The sequence below is a fragment of the Nicotiana attenuata genome, chromosome 12 (genome assembly GCF_001879085.1).
Source record: "Nicotiana attenuata strain UT chromosome 12, NIATTr2, whole genome shotgun sequence".
NCBI lineage: Eukaryota > Viridiplantae > Streptophyta > Magnoliopsida > Solanales > Solanaceae > Nicotiana > Nicotiana attenuata.
This window is the reverse complement of record NC_032000.1, coordinates 51,476,275-51,502,665: the sequence shown is the minus strand read 5'-3', so window position 1 is coordinate 51,502,665 and position 26,391 is coordinate 51,476,275. Positions and strand designations below refer to the sequence as shown.

The 26,391-nt window shown below is 34.5% G+C and overlaps 3 protein-coding genes across 6 annotated transcripts; all 3 read right to left on the bottom strand.

Moving 5' to 3' along the window:
- Positions 313-9,518, bottom strand: LOC109235755 (protein CLT3, chloroplastic-like). Its single transcript, XM_019401996.1, has 10 exons — positions 8,925-9,518; positions 5,413-5,558; positions 4,432-4,469; positions 3,196-3,311; positions 2,289-2,385; positions 2,140-2,175; positions 1,925-1,975; positions 1,720-1,843; positions 1,249-1,374; positions 313-1,144 (listed from the first exon to the last, which is right to left on the bottom strand). The coding sequence occupies exons 1-10, from the start codon at positions 9,344-9,346 to the stop codon at positions 972-974; spliced, it is 1,329 nt and encodes a 442-aa protein (XP_019257541.1). The 5' UTR covers positions 9,347-9,518; the 3' UTR covers positions 313-971.
- On the bottom strand, positions 12,696-16,971 carry LOC109235754 (signal recognition particle 9 kDa protein). The gene is made up of 4 exons (XM_019401994.1): positions 16,744-16,971; positions 16,566-16,634; positions 13,393-13,486; positions 12,696-13,053 (listed from the first exon to the last, which is right to left on the bottom strand). Exons 1-4 carry the CDS (start codon positions 16,813-16,815, stop codon positions 12,977-12,979), a joined length of 312 nt encoding a protein of 103 aa, XP_019257539.1. The 5' UTR covers positions 16,816-16,971; the 3' UTR covers positions 12,696-12,976.
- Positions 19,380-25,928, bottom strand: LOC109235752 (probable serine/threonine-protein kinase At5g41260). Of its 4 annotated transcripts, none has more exons than XM_019401991.1 (13): positions 25,598-25,928; positions 25,067-25,173; positions 24,546-24,700; positions 24,228-24,445; positions 23,838-23,973; positions 22,483-22,616; positions 22,267-22,372; positions 21,819-21,904; positions 21,277-21,465; positions 20,887-21,039; positions 20,281-20,394; positions 19,926-20,176; positions 19,380-19,836 (listed from the first exon to the last, which is right to left on the bottom strand). In XM_019401991.1, exons 3-12 carry the CDS (start codon positions 24,622-24,624, stop codon positions 19,931-19,933), a joined length of 1,461 nt encoding a protein of 486 aa, XP_019257536.1. In that variant the 5' UTR covers positions 24,625-24,700; positions 25,067-25,173; positions 25,598-25,928; the 3' UTR covers positions 19,380-19,836; positions 19,926-19,930. The 4 variants fall into 4 exon arrangements, with proteins under 4 accessions (XP_019257536.1, XP_019257537.1, XP_019257535.1 ...); XM_019401992.1 differs by having other exon boundaries at positions 19,380-19,833; positions 24,546-24,690; positions 25,598-25,927; XM_019401990.1 differs by having other exon boundaries at positions 19,380-19,833; positions 25,598-25,926.

Below are 26,391 nucleotides of genomic sequence, written 5' to 3'. Positions count from 1 at the left end.
CCCCTCACTTTATTGTTCTTCATGAGTGGGAAGAAAGCAAAATCTTTCTTATCCAATACCAATCCGGGAATACTAGGCTAAGCATGTAGCCTAGCCACTTCACTCGTCAAAAACAGGCTTAGTTGAATGGTATTCGAGGGAGAGGCTGGAACCGAAAAAGACTAGATCCACACATATGAGACAGGCAGAAGGTACGGGACGAGCCGTTTCTTGACAGTTAAAATCCTAACCATGATGATCTTAACAGACACAAAATAAATAGATAAATAAATAAAGAAAAAGAAAAGAAATGAAGTTGCACAAAACTAGGAGTAACAGTTCAACTAAATGCCAAGTAATCAAATATAAGCTGATGTTACACAATATTTTGATAAAACTTTGTCTTCCTCAAAACAATGTTGGTGAATAGTCTCAAACTAGCAAAATGAAATAATGTCCAAGAACTAACTTTGAAGAGCTTTAACAACACATGTGGTTTCTTTCTGAAATAATAACCATATACAGTATGTCATCAATTGACTTTGCCAGAACCTCCAGAATGTGTCTAGAAAAATTATTGTAGGTAAAATCCTACTTTGAAAAATTAATGGTACAAGTTTACAACAGCAATACAGCCAAAATCCAGGAGCAGATTTTCGTACCATTTTTTGTTCTGTTGAACAATTAACTTATGGCGAAACCGGCCTTCTGCATAGTATACATACAAGAAACAACATTGGCATGGGAGCAAATTTCTTGCTTACAACCTCCAACTTTCTAAGGACATGAATGGTACAGACTCCATGCATTTAAAAAGAGCAATGGATTCGAGTTATAATCCTGTCAAAACTCCCCTGATTGATTTTGATTCAGAAAAGAGGTTTGAGAGGTTATAACACAATTTACCATATAAGTCTTGATGCCTCATTTGCTTTGTGTGGAAGTTGGAGGAATGGTATCGTAACTTCTTCTCCCTCAAAATGTGCCAGGAGTTAACAATGGCAATTATCAATTTCCTGATTATTTAGGCGACTTGATGGTCTCCAAGTATAAATAAGCATTCCCAGAACAAGGATGATGGCTCCTGCTATGAAACCAGGCGGGAGGGAGGAGGCAACTCCAAGATATGGTAACGGCAATGTGAATAAAAAGACGGATATTGGTACTGCAATGGAAAGTATCAAAGGCAATCGAGGTAAGAAACTAGATACTCATGTAGAAGAAAAGGTTCAACTGCAATAAACTGAGACTAAATCAGCTTTAAAGTACCTGAAACTGTTGATGCGAGACAAGATACCACAGCAGAGGAAATCTGAAGCAGGTGTAACAATGAAATATTGAAACCCATGTTTACAATGATAAACAGCAGCGGTAAAAGCGGTGCACCATCACACCCTAGAACAAGACAAAAGAAACAACTACAATCAGTGTTCTGTCTTTGATCAGAGTGTCATATATTGAGAAGAAACAAAGAAAAAGAGTGCAGTAAACCATCATATATCTAATAAACCTCATGATCTAGCTTTCTGGGGCCGAGTTACATCCAAGGTTCATTTTCTTAACACATACTTATTAATATGAGAAATGGGACAGAAAATGTGAAATAGTCCTAGTCGTTGTTCATGCCTCTCCTTTGATGCATCATCAGAAACTAGTTAGTTATTGATACTTATGAGCTTCATTGATGAAATTCACATACTTTTGTAGACAAAACTTAACACGAGCTATTTCACTACTTACCACCGGATAATGTGCCAATGTTCAAAAAGCATGCAGCACCATCTCTAAGATAGTTTGGTAGTTGAGTAAATGGAACACCCCATAACTTCGACAAAAATGGGAGGAGAAGACATATAAAAACTGCCTGCAAAAGATATCGAAACAGTTTCAGTAGTTCATTCAAAGAAAAGAATACAGTGAATGATAAAACAGTAAAGATGCCTACCTGGTAAGCGGATCCATAGGAGTTCACGACAAACAGATCAACAGTACCTCCCTGCTTATACCATTGTAAATTAAGATAACTACCATCAGATCTTACTATATGCACTATAATATTATCATCTACTCCAAAAGGACTGTTCTAACAACCAAAAAAAAACTTCTTATTCAAATATCAATGTGGTTTTGTAACTTTTAATAGCAAAAGCAAATGTCTACCTTCAGTCTTTTAGCAGCATCCAAGAATATTACTTCCTGCACATAAGAAAAATGAATTTTCCAGGTAAAATATAATGCAATCATGAAGATGACAAAATGGGAAAGCCCTATTGGAAGAAAAAAATATGAACAAAAGAGAAGGTATGAACCTTTAAGACAGTATCTGCAGCTTGGAACAAAAAGGAAACTATCATCAAAAGACTCCAAAATATTCCAGCTTCCACCAAAGAACCAGCACTAGATCCACTGCAAATTAAGGAGATAATCAGGAATATAAACAACCACTCGAAAGTTTAGTTCCTCCTCGTTCAAACTTGGTTATAAACTAGGATTATCTCAATATTTTTCAAAGAGGATAACTCTTGTTGGGAGTAGATTATCACTTCAAATCTTTCACTTATTCATAAGATAAGTAACTTGGCAGTCTAGCCCAACAAAACACATGTATTGGGAATCAGAAATTAATTTGGATTGTGCTAACATGATGGACACTTCAGAGACTGAGGTTGATATAGATACTTAGAATTTTAGAAATATCTTATTTGTTTCTCAAATGCACTAGTTCAATGGAAAACAATTTGACTAGGAGAAGATTGATGGTGTGTATTGACAGCTGAACAGCAGGCATATGCAGAAAGAGAAAGCACAATGCACCACTCCGGTGAATTACAGATTTTACGCAGCATTTCACTAAATGAAATGATGCATATAGATGTTGACTAATAAAAGGCCACTCTTTTGACAGTAAGGTGGGAATCGGCTTTAGGAAGAACCATTTTTTTTTTGGCCGGGGGGAAGGGGGGGAAGGGGGGAGGGGGGGATAAGTGCATTCCTCAATGATGCCGTATTGCATGACCAAGACCAGCCCAAAATGCATGGCTAGGTCCAAGACAAGCACGGTCATCGTCTGTTTTAGAAGAATTATCACCACAAGCGAAATGAATGATGAGGCTTTCAGATCTCAAAAAGCTTGAAACTTCCAGCCACTTGAACAAAGTTTCCAAACTGGTAATGAGGTAAACTCAAAAAACTACAAAAAGCAATTGTGTTGCAAACCTTGCTACAGTTATGATAACACCAACAGCCACGAGAAAGCACCCAAACAACTGGTTGAGACTATATCTTCTCCCGAGGAAAATAAAAGACAGGAGAAGTTGCCAGACAAGAAAACTCTGCAAGGAACAACAGATGGACAAGTAATTAACCCATTCAATTCCACTTTTAAGGAAGTTTTAACCAAACTAAACCTACAATCATGTTAGTACAATAACAAGTAATTCGCCTCAATCCCAAACTAGTAGGTTTCTTCAGTATCCATTCGGCTCCAATTGGACCCATTCCATTTTACTACTCAACAATTTGTTTTCTAAAACAAATCAGGGGTTTTAGCACTAGAGGTGTTCTACATATTATACTAACAAATGAATGCCTAAACAAACCAAAACGACTCCTACAAATTTCATACCAAATGTAGTACCAACACGACTAAGTTTTAGTTCTAACTAGTAGGTAATGCTCTATATGAATCTTTTGCCTTTATTTTGCTTTGTTCTTTGCTAAGTATGAACAGATACCAAGAGAATGTATATCTTTTAAGATAAAGGATCACATAATTTTAGGTTTACCTTGTGTTGCTTTAACACTTTCACTTATTATAATGTCACACCTATAGACCAAGGTTTACATAATATATAACCAAAATGTCTTAGGCGGCGTACACATATCTTATCCTCTATTGTGCTACGTGTGCCTTTTGTCAGTACAAGATCATTGCGGATTCAACTGCACATCCTAAGAGACTACCAATTGTCTAAATCATTTAGTTTTAGGATGACTAATTCAACCTTTCTCAAAACAAGAATTTACAGCTAATGTAACCATAATTTTAGGCCATGCTCCTAAAAGTACTCAAAGAAGAAGTGAAGTTCAGAAAAGAACCCTAATGTCTAGTATCAAAATGTTCAAACAATATCCGCCTTTAATAGAAACTGTTTTATGATAGAAGATTATAATGTTGGAACAATATATATTAATGCAGTCTAGTAACTTCTATATTAGTTCTCGCTCCCGGTTTTAATTTTGTTTCCCTATCTTCTTAGTAAACATCATGCAAAATCAAACTGCCGGTATTCTTCCTATTGTACCAACAAACATAAGCACTTGATCTGATGGATTGATTTCCTAAAAACCTACCATCATACGGATCACTATTAGTAGATTCTCAAAACATCAGTCTTCATCAGAAGTTCATAGAAAAGTGAAAGGAGACAAATTTCAAATTATTATTATTACCTGGGAGAGTATTGGAATTGTGGCCCCCGAAAGAATAGCTGCTTGAAAGGAGGATAACAGCAGAGGATTAAGTTCAGAACTAAAAATCTACAGAGTCATGTAAATTCTGATATTCACAGAAGAGTCAGAATAAATTTCAAATAAATGAGTCTAAGGACTAATTGAAACATAAAACAAGCTGTCAACAAATTTGCACATCAATTACTTGTTTAAGTGTAGTCAAAATGAATCTTTATATTTCGTAGATTATAAAATGAGTTTAGATGTTTGCAATTACTTATAGTACTCCTTTGTATTTACGCTGCAATTAAGCATAATCAACTTAAAGGATTGTGTTTCATAGCTTCTTCATAGGTCATGGGGCAACTCCAATATCCTCCATTGATTGATATGATGCACATAAACTACTTATTGAGATCAAAAGATCACCTCTCAAAAAGTGAAAGAATCGGGCGGACTAGCCCAAAATTTACTAAACCTCTTTGGAAAAACCTTCACACAACCTATGTGGGACAACTACATAACTCCACACAATACATATCTTGAATTTCATTTATTACTCAATCACAAGATTAAAAGCTTTCTATACAAGTTTCTTCATTTCCAAGCGTAGATCAATAAGTGTTACATGACTCGCAATCTATTTTTTTATGTAAAGGAAATAGCTGCAATGGTGTCACTTTCTTATTATCATATAAGCTGCCGAGTGTCTCTGGCTTCGGATGTTTACTTTCAAACAATGCCATATTTCTATCCTCTTCTCTAGTCTTTGTTAGCAGTTAATTACCTATTATATACCAAAGGTGACACATGTCTAGTTTGTAATAAAAGCACATGCAGATATAATATTTTTTAAGAATATCCTAGTTGACAAAGGGAATAACCGAATCAGGCAAGAAACATCCAATGTGATCAAAGAAGATACTAAAAAACATCTGGGTAAGATTCTAGTAATGTGATTGAGCATGAACTTTGTATTACCTCCAGCTGCCATGCCGGATGCAGCGGCAAGAGCCTCTAATAGACCAACAGCTACAAATGGAGTTTTTGGAAGGGAAAGCATTTCATCAGTGACCTTGCCAGCATGATACCGAAGATATAAGATAGTGAAGTATACGAGTACATATCTGGGTGAAATGAGGAAGAAGAAGCAAAAAAGAAGCAATTCAGTAACAAATATGTTCACTACTAATTTTAATTGTTGATGCATTGTGCTCAGAAAATCAGCATATCCTAAAATAAAGAGTTTGTGCTTTCTTATTGATATTTGTCACTTGTTGATCAGTAAATGGATATTCACATTTACATTAAAAGAATATACTATTTTTGTTATATTTGACGTAATGATTTGTATGGCGAAATTTGACTGATATAGTGAAGAGAAATAAAAGCTCCTAATGATTCTCTGTTCCTCCAATTCACCTTTCATGCATTAAAATCATTATGTGGAGGCTACTTATGACATATTAATACACCTTTTAGATGAAAATGAGTTGCAGAGTTTCGGTTTTCACCTACTTCATGATCCCTTTAACTCGTAGATAGGAGACTGCTGGTGACATACTGATACCATTTTATATTAAAAGTCAAAAGTTAACCATCTTAACGATTCGCAAAACACTAGAATACCACAATGCTGGTAGTACAAGAAGAGTCCGACATAATCAAGGAAAGCATGAGTAGAAAGCTTGGATCTAGGTCGGGAGCACATGCTAAAATGGGACAGAAAAACTAGTAGATCTTAAACCAAGTGAATACTATAAATGGCTAGTATTAGAATAGAAAAACAGCCACTTGACATGTTCTGCTAAACCTAGTCTCTACATTAGAGCCATCAGACAATTACAAGTAGCATATATTATACTAGCAAAGCTGCAGAATACTACTTAATCACTTTTTTATGATTGCATTACAGAACCAATAAAACATTAACAAGCACAATAATGCACATGAACTGCTTTTTTTTTAATCTTAGTATGTGAGTGAAGTGATAGTGGAATATTTACAGTTACTTTAAAGACAATATCAAAGAGTTCAACCACTTTCAACACTACCTAAAATTGACTTAATTGAACTTGTGTAGCTGTTGAAAATGTTAACTAAATAACCAGTTCATCAGAACCAATGTGACATTTCTAACAGTTCTGGTGATTCTGATTCATCTCATTTAAAGCATCGTTTGAACCAAATCTGAAAACCAAGCAAAAAATGGATAGAGGGCACACTATTCAATCTCCCCTAATAAATTTGACATATAAAGTTATCTCCTTTCATCAAATATCATAATTTGACCCATTATAACAAACAATATAGAGCAAAATCATATCGCAGGAACATTTTTTCAGTGACATTGTGTAATGTAGAATAATCACAGTGTAAAACTTGTTCTAGGGATAATACTTAGTTATTTTGTTTTTAGCTATCGCAAATTAAAACCACTTTTTTTTCCTACCACAAAGATTAACAATGGTTCCTCACTTCTTCTCAAAGAGGCAGAACCAGAATTTGAAGCTTATGTTTGGGATTAATATATGTACTCAATTTATTCTTCCTTATTAATATATGTACATATATTATTTTACCCTATTTCTAGGATATAATCTTAGGACACCCCCTCCATTTACTAATTTCATTAGGGTATATTGTATACATCACACTTCTTGGAGTACGGTCCTTTTCCGACCCTGCGTGAATGCAAAATACTTTGTGCAAGCAACTACCATTTTACATGTCTAAAATAAAAAAACCTACCCCTCCAATAATTGATCATGCATCATTAGATTCACTAGAAAACTATAGTCTATGGTCTAGTGGGTCCAAGGTGCAGTCAAATAAATTTATTTATTTTGGACCAAAAGAGTCCATTCTTTGTGGGGAAGTGATGAAAATGAAAGAGACGTGCAAACTTATATTCTTTCATTGTGAATCACTAAGTGGGCGTTTGGACTTACGAATGGTAAAATTACAACAACAAAAAAAAAGTGAAAAAATTTTCAAGTGAATGTATTTAAAAGTTAGAGTTTTATTTGGACATGAAAATAATTTTGGGTTATTTTGAAGTTTTATGAGTAATCTGAGTGAAAATTTTGAAAAATAGCTTTTGGAGTTTTTCAAAATTTCGAAAAATTCCAAAATGTATTTTCAAGTGAAAATTGAAGATTTTATGAACAAAAGTTATTTAGTAAAAAGGGAATTTTTTTTATATCCAAACGGGCTCTAAGGTGCATTATCAAGATGAGAAAATGACTATTGCCCTCGCCTATTGGTACCCACTTTGACAAGGACTGGCTGATATAAAAAGGTAACAAGTCAAAATGACTTTACTACCCTTACCATCTTGTCGAGAGACATCAGTCAGCACCTGTCACGTGATCTTCGAATTTTCTCACGAGACATGATTTTACAACTTTTCGTTTTCTTTCTTTGGAAAGAAATTTTTGTTTTCCGGATAACGGCACACATTACAAAATGGATTTACATTGCCAATTGCTAAGAAAAACAAATTTATACAACATACTAGGAAACTTCCATGAGATGATATGAACTTCTCGAATGGGTAACATAACATGTAAAATCTACATATTCTTAATCTACAAAAAAGAAAAAGTTACAAACTTTTTCTAGTACCAAAATAAATAAAAAACGATAAATTCCGAATATTAGTCAAAATTCAATTAATTTGATCCTGGGAAAGCGGAATGTGAACTAACAGAAAAATTTTATTTTATGTCTCATACAACCAGTTGTATGAGGTATTTTTTTGTCTCACAGTTTTGTGGACCTAGATTTTTGTGGACCCACAAGTGTAAGATTGGGTTCACAAATTTGCGAGACAAAAAAAAGCCTCACACAACTAATGTAAGTTGTATGAGACACACAATAAAACTTCTCGAACTAACATTATGTATTTTATTGAATGTAACTTGTCAGATATATTTTCTATTTTCACCTTATGGTTTAATTAAATTTTTAATTTTGATTTTCTTTCATTTTAAGGTGTATCTTTGACCGTATTAATCAACAAACAGAGCATTGTCTTTGTAATTTCCAGAAATTAGCACAAAAATCAATTACTCTAACCCTCATTTTAATTTCCAAAAATTGATAAGCAATACTACCCATAGGAAACTTTGTAATTTCTCGGTCCCATTTTGACACACTTCTCTTTTTACTATATCTTAAAAAACAAAGACATACTTTTATATGAATTAAAGTTTTATACACTAATTATATAAAAATAATAATATCATTAATGTGCTTTAACTTACTATAGCTTACTACCTAGTTAATGTTAATTGAAAATATTTATTTTGCAATTATCTTTTAAATGATCCGATAATGTAAATATTTTTATTTTATTTTTTAATACTTAAAACTTAAACTCTTTCAATATTTAGATATTTAACATTTTAACTTTGAGCTCTAATTTTAAAATGAGATAGATGGAGTAGAAATATTCATAATTTCTTTTTCTATGAGAAAAGAAAAAGTACCCGAAAGTGGCGAGCTGAGCCAGGAAGAAAGGATACTTCTTCAAAGGAACTAAAGCCAGCTTGTAAAGCACCCGATTCCCTACACCTAGCACCACCGTAGCTGTCGCTGCAACCATTATCTCCGCCGTCCGATCACTACTTTCCCGGCTATCATTAATCTCCACCACCTGATCTCCCACCGCACACAACCTCCTCCACTTCTCATTCCCGCCTCCTCCGCCGCCACGGCGGAATACATCGGCAAATTCCGCTGCCTCAATTACGTAAAATCTCGTCGTCGTTGATCTGCTGATGATTGCCGGCCGGTGATTAAAGTTAACATGATGAACCGGTGACCGAGCTGGAAGTTTTGTTGCCGGAACACGACGGCTCACCGGCGACGGCAATTCGCCGGTGATTATCCGGCGAATACAAATCGACATGGTAAGAGCAGGATATAATGTACAATTTAAATTCTTAGTACAAAATATACGTAATATTAATTATAATTTTCAGTTAATAATAAGAAAATATTGAGAAAATGAGTCGATAGAGGGTGATAGACAAAAGTCAGAGAACGCCATAAATATAAGATGAGTCATGTTTGTGTTGTAATATGATGGTGATTACGATCGAAAGACAGATAAGGACAAAATAGGAAATAAAATTATATCTTTTCTCTTTTAGGAAATTACAACGAAGGAAACAGATTAAATGAATTGGAAAATGGACGTTATTTAATTTTGTCTTTTTTAGTTTCCATAAGCGCTATTCGCTTTGGAACCTCACTAAGAAAACGGACACTATATAGTCGCGGTAATAATAATCAAATAATATATAAAATTTATATATATATATATATATATAAATTTTATATATTTTTTTGGCTATCAATATAAATGATTTTTAGCAAGAGCTATATTTCATTCTGACGGGAAATAAAAGTAATAATATCCCATTATGATTTGTGTCGAAAGTCCACCTAAAGTGAAGCACTTTTTACCAAAAGCGATTCTATTTGGTCATGAGAATAGAAGGACCTTTTGAACAAAATTATTTAAGGCTCGAACTCGTGATTAAGGATAGAATGGTACTTACCTCATTACCAAAATTTTTGGTGGTTTAATTTGTTATTCACATCGTGGCATTAAAGGGGAATTTTGGCAGGGGTGTTCATAAAAACCCGAAAAATCGAACCAAACCGAAAACCAAACCAAATTGACCAAAAAAACCCGATACTTTTTGGTCTGGTTTGGTTTTGGTTTTAAATTTTAAAAACAGATCAAATTTGGTTTGGTTTTGGTTTTAATAAAAAAATCGAACCAAACCAACTATAGGAGTAGTTATTTCAAATTTATTATTACACCTATATGTGTGTGTGTGTGTATTTTTATACAAAGTTTCAAAAATTTAATGGTAAATGTTAGTTTGCACTTTTAGTATAGTTCTTTACCTTTACATTCCAGTTTGATTGGTAGTTTTCTTTTGTTAAGTGTAAGAATCAATTTCGCGTTAAAAATAATATATTTTTAATTGAGTGCTTAATTATTCATCACTATTTGATTCAATTATCATCAATATATCTTGGTAAATAATAGATTTCTCAAATGGCAATTGATTTGATAGTGTTACGTTGAAAATATGGTCGCCAGAATATAATATGTGTTTAGTAGTATGTCTTATATTTAAGAAAAAACAGACAAATAACCGAAAAAAACCGAAAACTCAACAAAACCCGACATAAATCGAATCAAGAAAAAATCGACTTAATTGGTTTGGTTTGGTTCTAATATTTGAAAAACCGACTTACTTGGTTTGGTTTCTTTTTAGAGAAAAATCGATCCGAACCGAACCACGAACACCCCTAAATTTTGATATAACTGGTAAAGTTGTTGCCATGTGATTAGGAGTTCACGGGTTCGAGCTGCGGAAACAATTTTTTGTAAAAGTATAGGATAAAGTTGTGTACAATAGATCTTTATAATCCGACCCTTCTTCAAACCCCGTGCATAGCGAACAATGGCGAAGCCGGAAATTTTTTCAAGGGTGTTCAAACTTGAACTAAGTGAAAAAAAAATTCCAATAAAGGGTGTTCAATGTATGTTATATACCTATAAAATAATATTTTACCTATATATATAATGTAAATTTCGGCGAAGGATGGTCAATTGACCACCCTTAAGGGAATGTAGCTTCGTCCATGTTAGCGAAAGTTTAGCGTACCGAACTTTTATTCACATCATGGCGTTCGTATGCATTTTTCTCCCATGACTTCAAGAGGAAAGTCCGTAATGAACTTTTATTCTCTCAGTTCTTTTTCTTATTCCAATTTTAATTTGTGAAAACAATGCCAACCAAATACAGTAGGTATCCAATGCAAGTACGTTTCAAATACATGCGTAGGTACGTAAAAATGAAGGTGTACTTACACATCAAGAAGAAATGTATTTAAGTTTAATATATTTTAGGATATATATATGCACAAAATAGAATTTAAATTAATACTTATTACCCACGTACTCTGTACAAGTAAGTTAAGGTAAACAATAAAGAATTTAGGTGACAATATTGACTTCCAAAAAGGATAAGAATTTCTACTCCTCCGTTCACTTTTAGTTGTCCACTTTGGACTTTTCACGCCCCTTAAAAAATAATAAATAAAATACATAATTTATTGTGATACCCATATTAATTGGTGTAAAGTCTTAATGAATTTGGAAAATGATTTAGATTGTATAATTAATGGTAATGGCAAAATAGAAAAAATAAATTATTTTTAAAGTGACAAGTAAAAATAAAAATTTAATTTTAAAATATTTGAGAACTAAAAGTGAACTGATGGAATAGTTGTTTCATTTTAAGTAATCGATATCAGCAGCTTTTTGTCATTATTTAAAGTTGACGCAGCCTTAGGCCATTGCTTTTCTCAAGAGAATCTTGTTGGCTTTTAATCATTTAATGCCCTCTTTCAGTAACCCCAATATTTTATGCAGAATAAATTACACTTTATTGGTTGTGTTAAATCATATTGAAGGTCCCCCACCCTGAAAAAGAAATGCTGTGACCAGGAACAAAGAGAGAAAAGGAATTTAAAAATTATAAAATTGAATAAATTCTCAGGACTTTTGAAATATTCCTTTTGCTTTTTACTTTCTTTTTTAAGTAAACTGGAAAAAGTTTGTAGTAGTTCTTAATTAGAGGCAAATCTAAAATTTGAACATTATAGATTTAAATTCAAAATTCTATCACAATCACTGGACATACTGTGTCCAAAATTATTATTTATATTTATTTAGCAATTTTTCACATATACAGAATTTGATCCAAACTATTTTTTCCTCATACTGTTGTCAAAATTGTTATTTATATTTATTTAGCAATTTTTCACATATACAGAATTTGATCCAAACTATTTATTCCTCAAAATGTTGCCAAACATATCAGGCATTCTAATTTTCTAGGAGCATTTTTCGTATCGTCATTCAAGACCGTTTTCTCTCAGTTCTCAGAAAGAAAATCGCCACAACCAAAGAGATAAAAAGGCAGCCCGATGCACTAACCTTCCGCTATTTGCGAGTCTGGAAAAGGACCGGACAACAGGGATCTATTGTACGCATGCTTACCTTGCATTTTTGCAAGAGGCTGTTTTCACGGCTTGAACCTGTAACCTCCAGGTCACATGGCAACAACTTAACCAGTAACTTTTCAAATTTATAAAGGATATAAATTTGAAAAGAAAACATAAATATGCTGACAAAAAGCATTCAGCTACTTTCCTACGAAAGGTACTTCTAATTTTAGAATTAGGGTATCATCACATCTGCAAAAACAAGACTAGTTGGATAACATTTGTCTACTCGAGTTAATTGTTCCGAAGTTTTAACTCTGCAGAAGGAAAGAAACTACGAGGCCAGAGGTTGCAAATTATATAGAGAAACCAACCAGGAAAAGGACTATCTTCAGAAGCAAAGAGATCTGTTCCACTAATAATACAAAACGTTGGGAAAAAATTCCTTGCAGGCTTCAAAAATATCTTCAGCAATAAGTATTGCAAAAAACCAATCCTCAAAAAATTATTGTTTCCTTCCTCTCCCCTTCTTAGGTGCCTGTGCCTCCATTTGTTCTTTGCCACCCACTTCTGATATATCAGCTGCAGTTAAAAAGAAAATGCAGAGCGTTACAATGATGGGATGATGGTGAGATGCAACTATGCAAGTATCAAATAGAACTGCTCACGAATTCATACGCCCAAAAATAGAACTTAATGCAAGTATCAAGAAGACGGACTCAACAAGATTTAAGATCAGATTATCATTGAAAATTACTTGTACAATACAAACAAGGTTTAAGATCAGATTATCATTGATGCGTGCAGCTAGGCAAGTATCAAGAAGACGGACTCAACAAGATTTAAGGTCAGATTATCATTGAATGTTACTTGTACAATACAAGCAAGGTACGTGAGAGGAAAGTTTGATAGTGTAAATACCATCTGGACCACGAGCCATCAAGGTGAAAAAAATGTTGTTAAGTTTCTCCATCTTCTTGGCATCCTGGGCTTGGTCAGTTCTAAACTTGATACACTAGCAAGAAAATTTAAAAAATACAAACAATTAGAACAAGGCAACCCATATGGAAAATTCCTTGACTAGCTTCTACCAAGCATGGGATACATTTATGAGATACCAAATGCATAAAAGGGTAATATGTATATAACATAAAGGAGCTGCAAATATCCCTCTTTTCATTCATGAGAGAACACAACAACAAAAGGAGCACAAACATTTGCACTAAATTGTAATGCAAAGACAGAATAACAACTTTATCCAACACCACGAAAGAAACAGCAATGTGAGACATCTCCACCTAACGAGCTAAAGGTAAGGAAGGGGATTCAATTGAATCCTCTTCGTTCTAAAATTATACAAAACAAATCTTTTTGAGTGTAAATGAACTGTTGAATCTTGTTAAACATAAGGGAGGTTTCTAGATATTGCATTTGTTTGAATCTCCTTTGTTAAAATTCCTGGCTCCGCACTATCTCCACCCGAAACTTCCAAGTCCAGGCCATCACTATTTGTATCCTATGAAAGATGAGAATATCTGAGAGATGCAGTGATTCCGGTGTACTAGATAGAAGTTCCTAAATTCTTAGCCAAATCTCTGGTACAGGACCAAGTGCCTATGTACGTGTCCTCCATGTATTAGAATCATAGCAGCATTTTAAATTTTCAGTTAACTCTCTGATCAATGACCACTTTGCTATCAGAATTTTATAAGCCAACTAATACATTTCAAACCAAAATGGCACACATCTATTTTAGGATTATTCTCCATAATTTTCCATGAGATGTACTTATATAACTTTAGAATTTGGGTAATCATTAAAGCTTCTGACAGAATGTTCAGTCACCCAAGTAAGTTGCCAAAAGCAGAGGTATGTTCTAATCAAACATAGATAACTAAAAGAAATAAGGTTAACCAAAAGCTAGATAATAAGAGAAAAGTAAAAAAAAAAACGAAGAGGGAAGAAGGACAATGAGGACACCCAGCTCTTTGACACAATGGCAAAGGTTGCACAGTGCGGGATATGTGGTAGGCTCATGTCACTAGTTCGAATCCTGCTGTGAACTAAGCTTGATATTCAAGTGGAGAAGGGTAAAGGGAGGGACCCATTATCCATCGAGTTTCTAAGCTGGAAACAACGGATTTCTCGGTTATTAAAAAAAAGAATCATAGTAAGAGTTGAACCATACCAGAATATGAGAGAGAAAGGAAAAGCATGGCAGGTACAGTAGCAAAGATCTTAATGTGCCCTCTGCTGAAGTTTATGCAGATATATTAAGCATAGAAGAGATTTCCAGCAAAATATTTGGGCAATTCTAAAGTTGTGATTTGAGAACAAAAAAATTTTGGTAGGCCATTTTTTTGTTGATAAGTGAAATCACTGACGGCATTACGAAGATGCAAATACTACAAAAGATTTTGCTAGGCCATATATGCACCCTCTCCTGGTAAGCTTCACAGAAATAAGCTTAGAAGTCATTCCCTGGTAATCCAACGGAGCAAAAGGTAATTCATAGGTCACCTGAAAAAACAGATCTCCCGGTCTGTCCCTACCCTTCGACTCCACACGTACTCCCCCTTCCCTTCTCCCCGCCTAAAGAAGTTAAACTTTTCCTTTCTTGTACTTGCTACAACTTTCAGAATTTCCCTTATGGCCTTTTGACCAAAAGAATCAACTTCAAACATCCAAACAAAAGCATGTATATGATAAGCTTTAAAAAGAAGAAAGAGAAAGGTCCATGTTACTGTAAATAAAACGGAATGTGGTCTGCAAATGATACTATCCATTTTTAAGAACAGTAAAAAATATTATCTGGGTATAAAGTTTTGGCTTAGTCTGTCCTTGATACTCTAAAATTTCAGTCTGCCAAACGAAACTAATCTCCAGGGATAGCAAATGACTTCACTTTTTAGACCATAATAGCTTTTCTCAAAGCGCTGTGTAATTGTTGACGTCATTGCATAAAATTGTGTTCTTACTTAGGTGTTAGTTAAACTAGCTCGTTCCACAATGCTTGGTCATAAAGGAAAGAAAAGATTATCTTTAAACATCCTACTTAATCATTTATTTTTCGTAATCCGTTGTTTAGAAGGAATTCATTTCCATTTACTTCCCAATTAAGCAGTGTTCTCATCTCATTCTGTCATTTTAACTCCTTCCCGACATTGATTCTCTATCTTGTCAATGTTACAGCTATACGAACTTTAACATCCGAGATAATAACCCTAAAGTATGACATCAAGTATGATCGACTTTATAATAATATGCATTATTAAAAGCACGAAGCACCAATGCAAAAAGTTGAGCGACTTTTTGACCCTCTGTAAGTGCATTCCAAGTTGGATAAAATTGTAATTACAATTAATATCTACTCTGTTATTATAAAAGTAGCCTTCAAAAACTAAATAATTCATTCACATAGATAATTCTATAGTGGATAAGATTGTAAAGGACCTTGCCTGACATTTCAGATTTTTACTTAAACTTAACTGCTAAAGTTAACCATTTAAGTTTATTTTAACAAGGATTCTTATCCTTGGGAGCAATAGCTCTCCAAATAATTGTAGGACTTTTCCTCAAGACAAGCATGTCTTATTTGATCTCTCTCTTGATCGAAATTCGAATATAAAATATGAGCCTCATCAAGTTTATGCAACCAAACAGTTTATCGGAGCCTTCCCCAAAGATGACCATCTTCACTAGGCACAAAAGGAACATATGTATGCTTGCTCAATTCATTATTACATCATGAGTGTCAATGTGACAAAGAGCACCTTCAATTGCATCAATTCCATTCCACAAGCATGAAACAAGTTGATTTCGATCATCAAAACTTAAGACAAGCTAATTTGTGCTTCTTTAGAAAAACACGAACATCATTATACAGCCAATCTCGTGCAGGATTGTAGCTTTTACACACAAATAGGATTCAAGAGAGAAAAACAACAAAAGGAACCCAAACATTAGCACTAGATTGCAATGCAAAGATAGAAACTGCAGTAGTAGAAATAATTGAGATTCAATTCAGCATCCATTGTATGCACAAGCTATGAACAAAAATAGCAAAATCGTAGCTTAAAAAAAGGAATATTTACCTCGTTATCATCAGTGACCTTGAGAACCAATTTACCTTCAGAATGTCTGTATTTCATCACATAGCGAGTCTACAAAAAAAACACCAGGTTTACTTACTACTATCAATCAACTTTATACATGATTAAAAATAACAAAATAAAGGATATAAAGCCTGAGCAGTGGAAATCAGAATATTACTTTCTCGGGATCAGCGCGAAATAACTGTACGGATCTCTCCACAAAATCATCCCACGACGTTATATACACCATTCTGTCTCTCCCTCTCTCTGTATCTGATATACTACTGCTAAATCAAGCGTCTCTCTCCCTCTCGTTCCAATGGAATCGCCGCCGAAGTTTTTCGATTTTTCTGCTCAGTGGGTTTCCGTTTGGTGTTTCTCAAGTCTTTATTTTGGAGTAGCTGAACAAAGGGAATGGGGATTCCAGTCGGCCTAAAAGGCGGGACCCGACCCGGATCAGCCTGTCTGTCATTTGGGCTGGCCCGCTCCACAGACGTTTTTCTAAAAAATGACACTGTATAGTCGCTCTCAAAATAATAGTACAATATAGAGAAATTTTTATAAAGCACTATCTTTTAGTAGTAATTAGCCATCTATAGATACCATTTGCTATATTACGGATTATAGATACTTTTTCTGCGGTTATAAGATGTATTTGATGTATTTAAGCTATTGTATTCATGAATACAGTAGCAAAAATAGGCGTGTATCAAGGAAGTCCAGCTAATCAATTGTTGTATTCGAGTGTATTCGACTGTATTCATGGAGTGAAACATGGGATTACAGCTGGACAGATTATTGTATTCGACTGTATTCACGGCGTGAAATAGGGGATTACACTATTTTTAAAACGGAAAGTGAATCAATTAACATAATAGACTCCTAATATAACTCAACAAACTCAATAACACACAAATTTTGTATTTTCAGTTATAAAAAAGATTCTCAACCGAAAAATACCCCAAAAATATAACAATCTTCAAAGAAATTATATAATACATCTGAATACATAAATTATATTAATTAAAAAAACATATGAATACATTCATGGCATATAGCGAGACAGTGAATACAATGAAATACATAGAATACAGCGGGATACATTGAAATACAATGAGAAAAAAGACAGTGAATACTATGAAATACATGGAATACAATGAGATACATTGAATTACAATGAAAAAAAAGACAATGAATACAATAAAATACATGACAGCGTGATACGTTGAAAATACATTGAAACATATTAACAGAAAATCAAGTTTCTCAGCCCCAAAATCCGTCGTCTTTGTTCAAGAACAAACCCTAATTTCCGGCGAATCCGCCGTCGAGCAAAAATCCTGAATCTCACTATTCCCACACATCCTGTACATTGCTTCTAACACATCTGGCAGTACCATCGTAGCTTTTGTGAGCCCTTAGCTTTGATTCGATTCGCAATAAGCCCTTACCAAATATCTGCCAACCTTTTCTAGTTGTTGGTCTGTTTGTTTCAATTGGGTTTTGTGTGTATGTGATGTACAAATCATACAACATAGACATAGTATCTATCTATGGTTGAATGCCACCTCTTCGTGTTTATCTCTCTTCAGTTATAATCCTATGAAAACTCTTCACATGCCGCCTCACTTCACTTTCACTTCCTCTGTGTTTTTCACAATTCAAGAAAATCTCCCTTTTTGTTTGATTTTTAACCTTGAAAAATCAAAGAAAAGCCTTTTCCTTATGAATTCATAATTCACGGAGAAAGATTAGCGTTGAGAGAGAGTGGAGAAAAATCTAAAAGAATGAAAGAAAAATAATACAAAGCCTATTTTATGACTTAAGGGTAGGAGGTGAGCATAAATAGATATTTGGCTATAAAAATCAAAAGGTAGCTATAGAATATAATTTTTTTAAAAGGGTATTTATTTAAAATAAATAAGGTATCAACCTTTGCTACAAGAGGTAAAAATTCCTACTAAATATATATATATATATATATATATATATATATATATATATATATATATATATATATATATATATATATATATATATACGGTTACTATTTCATTAAAGTATCTTTACATAAATAGCCGATCGAATTTACTATTTAATTTTCTAGCCAATATTTACATATTATATACGGTTATATATATTTATATATATCTATTATTTTCAGTTAAGCAGTTGGGTAGGCAGCTATTTCGGTTAATTTTTTCTTTTTATGATCAGCCTTTCAAGCAAAGTGTACTTTTGTTGGTTTCATGCCCGATGCTTAATTATCTGTTTTGACACCCGATTATATTAGATTCGCACCGAGAAGTTTAATTCTAGGGGATAAAATGCTCTCTATTTAATGCAATTCCATGACAAATTTTGCTTTTTGAAACGATTTCCGACATATGAATATGTGATGTCAATCGTTTATTAGCAGTTCTCCTAAATTTATGTAGGTGAATACTATACTCCAATAATAAAAATTAGTAGTAATATATTTATTAAAACGAATAAGAAATGTGTACAACCGTGGCAAAGAATGCTTCAAATCCCTTAATTCACGTTTCATCTCTTTCTTTCCATAATTTGAACAAGAAAATATAATCTAGGTACAACAACAACGACGACCAGTGAAATCCCACTAGTGGTGTATGGGAAGGTAGTGTGTACGCAGACGTTACCCCTACCCCGAGGGATAGAGAAGTTGTTTCCGATACATCCTCGACTCCAAAAATTAAAAACCAGAAGGAAAAAAAAATCATCTCAAGTGTGAGCTATAGCCTATAATCCCAATCTATATACCATGGCACAAGCATTAAAACTGCAAGATTCTTGAGAAAAGGATACAACATTAAAACAATATTCTACAAGTTGTATCAGTTGCAAATACTTAAAATAAGTACAGCAAAATTAACCTCACAATAAAAACATTAGACAGAAATTACATGTAGAAAATCTGTACCTCCAAGAGGGAAGAAAACAAGAGAAAAAAGAAAGAAAAACTCAGTGGAGCAACCATATATCACTGTACATAAATTACAACATGCTAGTCTGTAGTCTCTCTCCATCTTTTTTCCATAGATCTTGTATCTTTAGGAACCAATGGCATTGAATTATTGCAAAAGAATTCTCTATAACTATGACACAACTTACTAACCATTGCATGCATGTAGGGGGTCGTACATACTACCCTCCCCAGACCCCACTTGTGGGAATATACTGGGTATGTTGTTGTTGGTTGTTGTTGCATGCATGTAGGCGAAAGATCGACAGTGTCTCTAGATTTCTGCTGAAAAAAAGATACTTTTGTGATTTATGTGTCACGTAAATAACGGACCAATCTAAAATGTAATGATCATACATACAAGCTCCACTTACCAATTTCAAGAAGCGGTGTTCTTCTCTTCTTCGAGTATGGCAGCCTCTCTAAGTGCGACTAGTGCCTCGTTTTCCCTACCCAATGTGAAAAGAGAAGCAGCTTGCAAATACGATGCGATATGCCAAACAGGAGATATTACCTGTGCTTGTACTGCGTCGTTGAGGGCTTCTTGTGGCATGTCACTCATGAGATAAGACAGACTTCGATGAGCGTATACAGTTGGTGAGACCATGGTTCCAACATCAATAAACTGCAAGAGCAACCCAAAGTAATTAAATAAAGATATAAGTTAAAAAACAGATAATCCACATTATATGGCATGATGTAGCGTAAACATTATGGCGGATTTCCAACCTTCGTATAGCATTCAATGGCAGCTCTAAAATCTTTGTTCTTGAAAGCAGCATCACCCTTTTTCTTTGAGTTCAATGTTTCCAGCATCTGATCTGTCCACATCTGAAATGAAAGCTGCAAGCAAGAAAAAAAGTGCGATTATCATGAGATGCTAATAATTTGCTTTCAAAAACATACAAGCTTGGATATGATCACAATATGAATAACCAATAAGTTGAAACACATGAATTGCGTGCATGACCAAAAACCACACAATAAGGTTTATACAGAGACGGAGCCAGGTTTTGAAGCCTATTAGTCCGGGATTCTAATCCTTTTAAGTTACTGGATTCTAAATTGTAATAATTTATAAATATTTAATGGATTTTTTAAGATAAATTTGGGGCTTGAACCAAAGCTACTGGGTTCGGCCGAACACGTAGCGATGGGTTTATGTTATCATGTTCAATGCAATGAAAGCCTCGGGAATCTTTAACTTGGGTATTTTGTTCAATATTAAGAAGACGGCATTAATTCTATAGAACAGGAACAAGTTATAGAAGTTCAGAGAACAAGCATATACAAGACCAGAACATCAGTTCCAAGAATAATAATTGATAGACAAACCTCAGTAGCGGCTCCCTCATCATCTTTGTACCCAAGCGTGTCTAAAATCTCATGGATGGCAGTCAAGTCGGTTTTCAAACAAGCTTCACCAAGTGGAGATAGAGACATAGTTTCACCATCACGTGATATACCCATCAATACATGAGAGGGAACCTAGAAAACAATTTACTAAAACTTCAATCCAGCTATATTTGTCATGTAATAGATGATTTATGGCATCTTACTATCAGCCGATGAAGATAAGTGAAATCAAGTTTATGGAAAATAAATGTAACCTAGATGCTTCTCACCAAATTTTAGTTATTGCTTTCACTAATTTTGGATAACTACTGTATCATAGCAGTATTTAGAGAAAAGATATTGCTGGAAGAATAATGCCTGGGCACAAACCTCAGCTTCTTTTTGAAGAAGATATAATGCAGCAACTAATGACTTGAGATTCGGCCGCTCACGAGGCTCGTATTGTAGACATCTTGAAGCAATCCGTACCAATTCAGTTCCGTCATCTGTAGAAAATTGACCTTCCAAGCAAGAATCAGTTAGCATCTCAAGATTCCGGTCTTTTATGAGATCCAGTGCCTGACATAAGCAGATACATATTAGAAGGAACAAGAGCACCGGAAAGAATTGTGTTAATTCATGAATGCCTGTATTTTGATAACCATCTTTCATCCTAAGTAATTATTTGATATATTTCATGTAAACTCTGGAAAAATATAAATCACAATATCTTCGGTTTCAGTACACATCTTAAGTAAGAGAGGAAGCCACCCCAGCCCTTTTAAAATTTTATGTCCGATTTTAACAATTTTGCCAAGATTTTGTAGAACACTTATCGTCATGTTTTCTCGTCACGATAAAGTGTGAGCAATATGGTTGTAGGGGTCACTTAAATAAGAAATAAATAAATCAATTTAGCAGGAGAACCATACATGGCTAGGAGGGATGTGTTTTCCACTGATAAGGTCAAGCAAAAGTGTCCCGAAGCTAAATATCACACTCTCCGGGGTGATTCTTCCTACAAAAGTTCAAAATAACTGAGTGAACGAACTATAACAAGTTCAATAATTCAAGAAAGGATAAATGTAATTAACACCATGAATTCAATGAACCCTCCACACTGAATGTATTGCAACAAAATCCTATACACGAACGCCATAATGGTCAAAGTGGATCCTTTTGTTTTTAATAACTGAAAGTAACTCATAGAAAACATTCCCTTTAATCTTGTAAATAGAAAAGTGTTAACAACTAAAGTGTTACAAAAGAAGAACATCAAGAAGCTCAGCTGGCTGTGGTTGGTTAGTGTGTGAATCATTAGATATGAAAGAGCATTGTCACTTCAAAATGGCCGCGTTTGTTTATTAAGGTAGCTCTTACCTGTTCTCAGATATTCAGGAGGAGTAAATGCCAAGTTCGTGCTGTAACTTTTTCCATCTCGGCTGTTCTTCATCAAACCAAAACAAGAGAGTCGGGGATCACCATCCTGTGAAATATATGGAGGAGACCATAATAGGCATTTGAGTACTTGAATTGTGAAATTTAGCAATACTAATAAACAATAAAAAAAAAATGAAGATATAACTATCAACTTACTTCATCGAATAAAATTCTATAAGCATTAAGATCATGATAAAGAGCACGCCCTTTGCCTGTACAATATTCAAGAGCCTGTGCAATATACAGGGCCACCCTTAACCGCATTGCCCACTTCATTGGTTGTGTATCCCCTGAGTTAAAACTCTCACAGATGAGTCGACCGAACATTATCGAAGAACATGTTATCTTTTGAAGGAAATTCATGACTTTCCAATCTTCCTTAAAGCAATTAAAGCAAATAGGTATCCCATCTCATCCAATCTCATTTTCCATTTCCCGTAAGTTCTCTCTAGGAGAAGTTTGGAAAAGCTCATGGTCAGGTTCTACTTTTCAAATTCTTCACAGTTACTAACCATGCGAAAAAGAAAAAATATATATATAGAAAAGAAAAGGAAAGGTACCAAGTCTAACTTTTCCAAACTGATTAATCTCATCTGTTTCTTTGACTTCATTATCATAGTCATTGCTTCCCACTCTCTCTTCTTAAACTAATCCTAGTGGAAAGAGAAAGCAACAGCAGTAGCAGACTAGCAGTGGCAGTGAATTGGTCTGTGAGCATTTGAATTTACGGTTAAACAAGAAAAGGGATGATTCTTGTAGACTGTATAATGAACTCCATGTATGGACATGCTAGCAAGCAAACTCAATCTCACTTAAGAATTTAAGCAAATATACCTGAGAACAAAATTAGAAACCAAAGAGTAACTCTTTTATAAAGCAAAAGAAATGGGAAGTCCTTCTTCTTCTTCTTCTTCTTCTTCTTCTATTTTTTGACGGTGGTGTCCAGGCAGCTTGTGCGCATCTCGACTATTCCACCGGGTACCTGCTACCTCCCAACACAGGTACCAGATAATTGTGCCCACTAAGGCTCACCTAGTATTTTTTGCATGCGCTGGGTTTGAACCTGAGACCTCACGTTCTCCTCCCATTCATTGACCACTAGACCACACCCTTGCGTGCAAATGGGAAGTCATTCTCTAAGATGGATACTAACAGGGATAACCACAAAAAGGAAACAGGAAGCCATTCTCTAAAATGGAACAGTGCATGAACCGAAGGCTTTGTTTGGGAATTTCAGAACAAGATCACAGATTGGATCTGCTCTTATTGTCTGGCTAGAATTGAAAAAGAAAATCTAGGTGCAGTCTCATCCCGCTTGAAGTTATCAGTTAAGCCAAAAATCCCTTCGATAAAATTAGTTCAGCAAATGTAGTATTCAACAGTTACATAAATAAAACATATTATCAGTACACAATTTGTTTCACTTCCTCCCCCCCCCCCCCCCCCCCCCACAACCAGAGTGAACCATTCCTGAGGTAGGGAAACAAAAGTATCTGTGTGGACGAACTTACAATGAAAAAGATGCTTTGCAAGTGTCTCATTGGGAATGAAGTCTGCAACTAGCAACCTCTCATCACCCTCGCAGCAACAGCCAAGAAGATTTGCTAACCTATTGTTGCGGAGTTGACCGACGGCCCTTGCTTCTTCCTGAAATTTCCCATATGAAGAGAGACAATCAAGTTCGAATCTATAGCTTAACTAAGTTAAGCATTTGTCAGCAGATGAAACACAAGTTAACTACAGGCTACAAACACATTCAAAAGAGTGCGAGCACTAAAAAAGCAGAGCTTATGGCATGCATTCATTTCTCTGTTTCCATTTTGCTGTTGATGCATCAGGTACATAATATAAGGAGGAACTAATAATTTTCGGAACTGGAACAATGCCAGCCAAATACTTACTAAAAACTGCCGGGAATCAGGCCACGCAGATCTGTTGAAGCGTTTAACGGCAACCGGCCTCTGGTTCTCCAGCTTTCCTTTATATACAACATTTGGAGCTTTTTCACCATGTTCCGAAACTATATTCTCTACAGCAAATGCAGAAGTAGCTATCCTGAGTTGCTCAAACGTAAACTCACGGAATGCAGGCGAATCACTAACTTCATCTTTTTCTTCATCTATTTGAAGCATGAAACCAGAATAAAAAAAGTAACAAGTACATTAAACACTGCAGGAGGAAAGTTCTATAGAAAAGCTTATAATAAAAGATATATATACCAGGATTTTGAGCCTCGTGAATGGGGCCACTCTGTCCTGTCCAGCAACACGAGGCAAATTTAGAACATTCACAGCCCATCACACTAATATTAGCTTCGAGTTTGAAGCACACCCCGGCAAATCACACTTTTTGCTGCTTCAAGATCTGCATTTGGCTGAAAGAACCAGATGGTCAATTCAAGTGTATTCTGCTTCTTAGAAGATATCAGAGCTATCGAAACTAAGAATAGAAAGAAATAGACAAGCTTTAAAGAAGTGCAACAAAATTGTCACTCATTAACATTTCACTTTCAAACCTCCAAATGCTTCCTAATATATGCAACAGAAACTAGAATATCAATTATTCAACAACATCTCAATCATAAACTAGTTGGAGTCGGATATATGAATCCTCTATTTCCATTCCACTCTATTCAGGTCAATTTTATTCCAAAATAAGGCAACACCATATACATTTTAGTTAAGCTCCGTTACAAATCAAGAAAATAGCAATAAGGTTCAGAATCAACAAAAGGAAGCACCTTTAGCAGCAATTCAAAACACAAACTTCCTCTGCAAAGCAACCAATTCTGCCCCACCAAAAAGCTTCCTTTTTTCAACTGAATCAACCAAAGAAATTCTACACTACCTGAAGTCATATAGGTCAACCCAAGTCAAAAATCAAAGCTTCAAGCTTAATGCATCAAAAATCCAAAAAAAAAAAAAAAAAACATACAACCAACACACACCCATAAAAACCCATATACATATATACATGTATTTATAGATAACTCAAGAAACCCAAGTCAAAAATTAAAGCTTCTAGCTTAATGCATCAAAATCCACATAAAAACACACAACTTATACACACCAATTAAAACCCACATACATATATACATGTATATGAAAGATAGCTCAAGAAATAGCTGAGAAAAGCAATAAAAATGAATTCTTGATTCATTTTTCAACCCAAGTCAAAAATTTAGAGCTTTAAGCTTAATGCACCAAACCCCACATATAAAACACAAAAACAACAAGAACCCATATAAGTTAAGAAATGGAGAGAAACTAACCCAATAAGAATTGCTTCTAACAGTGGAGAAGAAAGAGAAAAGAGTCAGCTGAAATTTGAGAATATGTACAAATACTTATTAATGATTATAGAGAAGATGGATAGAATGAGAAATGTGATTGTACAGATCTCTTTTAGTGTGTACACAGTTGCTCCATTATTACTACTATACTAAGCACAATTTTTGTGTTTCTTACATGATTTTCCACTAACATAGACCTGTTTTTTTGGCCTGTATTTAAGACACCTAAGACTCATATTCATTTGTCTTTTTGAAATTAAGAAAAAGTTGTTTATTATTTGACATAATTAGAACTAATTATTCCCACTTAGTTGGTCAATTATGGCTCCCTACAATATCTAGTGAATTCTCTTTATCAAATGCAGTCCTTTCATTTTTTCCCCTTAAACTGTTATGGAAAGATGTTGTCTCTTATTGGGTCCTTTCATTTGGATAGACAAAAATTGAGTAATTCGGTATCCTATTTTAAGAAGTATTCGGGCTACTGATAATCAAGAAATTTTAAATTCACTTGATAAGAAAGGAAATTCCGTTGGTACCTTTTTAGGTAACCGTTTAAACTTGAGTGACCTTATCTTCTCTTCTCGTGGGTGATTTGCTCGTATCTATTACGAGCCTCTTTTAATGCATCTTTCCAGCTGTCGCTTTCTTACTGATCCACGTGTCTTGTCATATCAATCACTCATATAAATCCACGTGTAATATTTATTTTTACCAATACAGATAGTCCCTCACTTGCCGAATATTCTGCAATTAAATATTTGGGAAGTGTT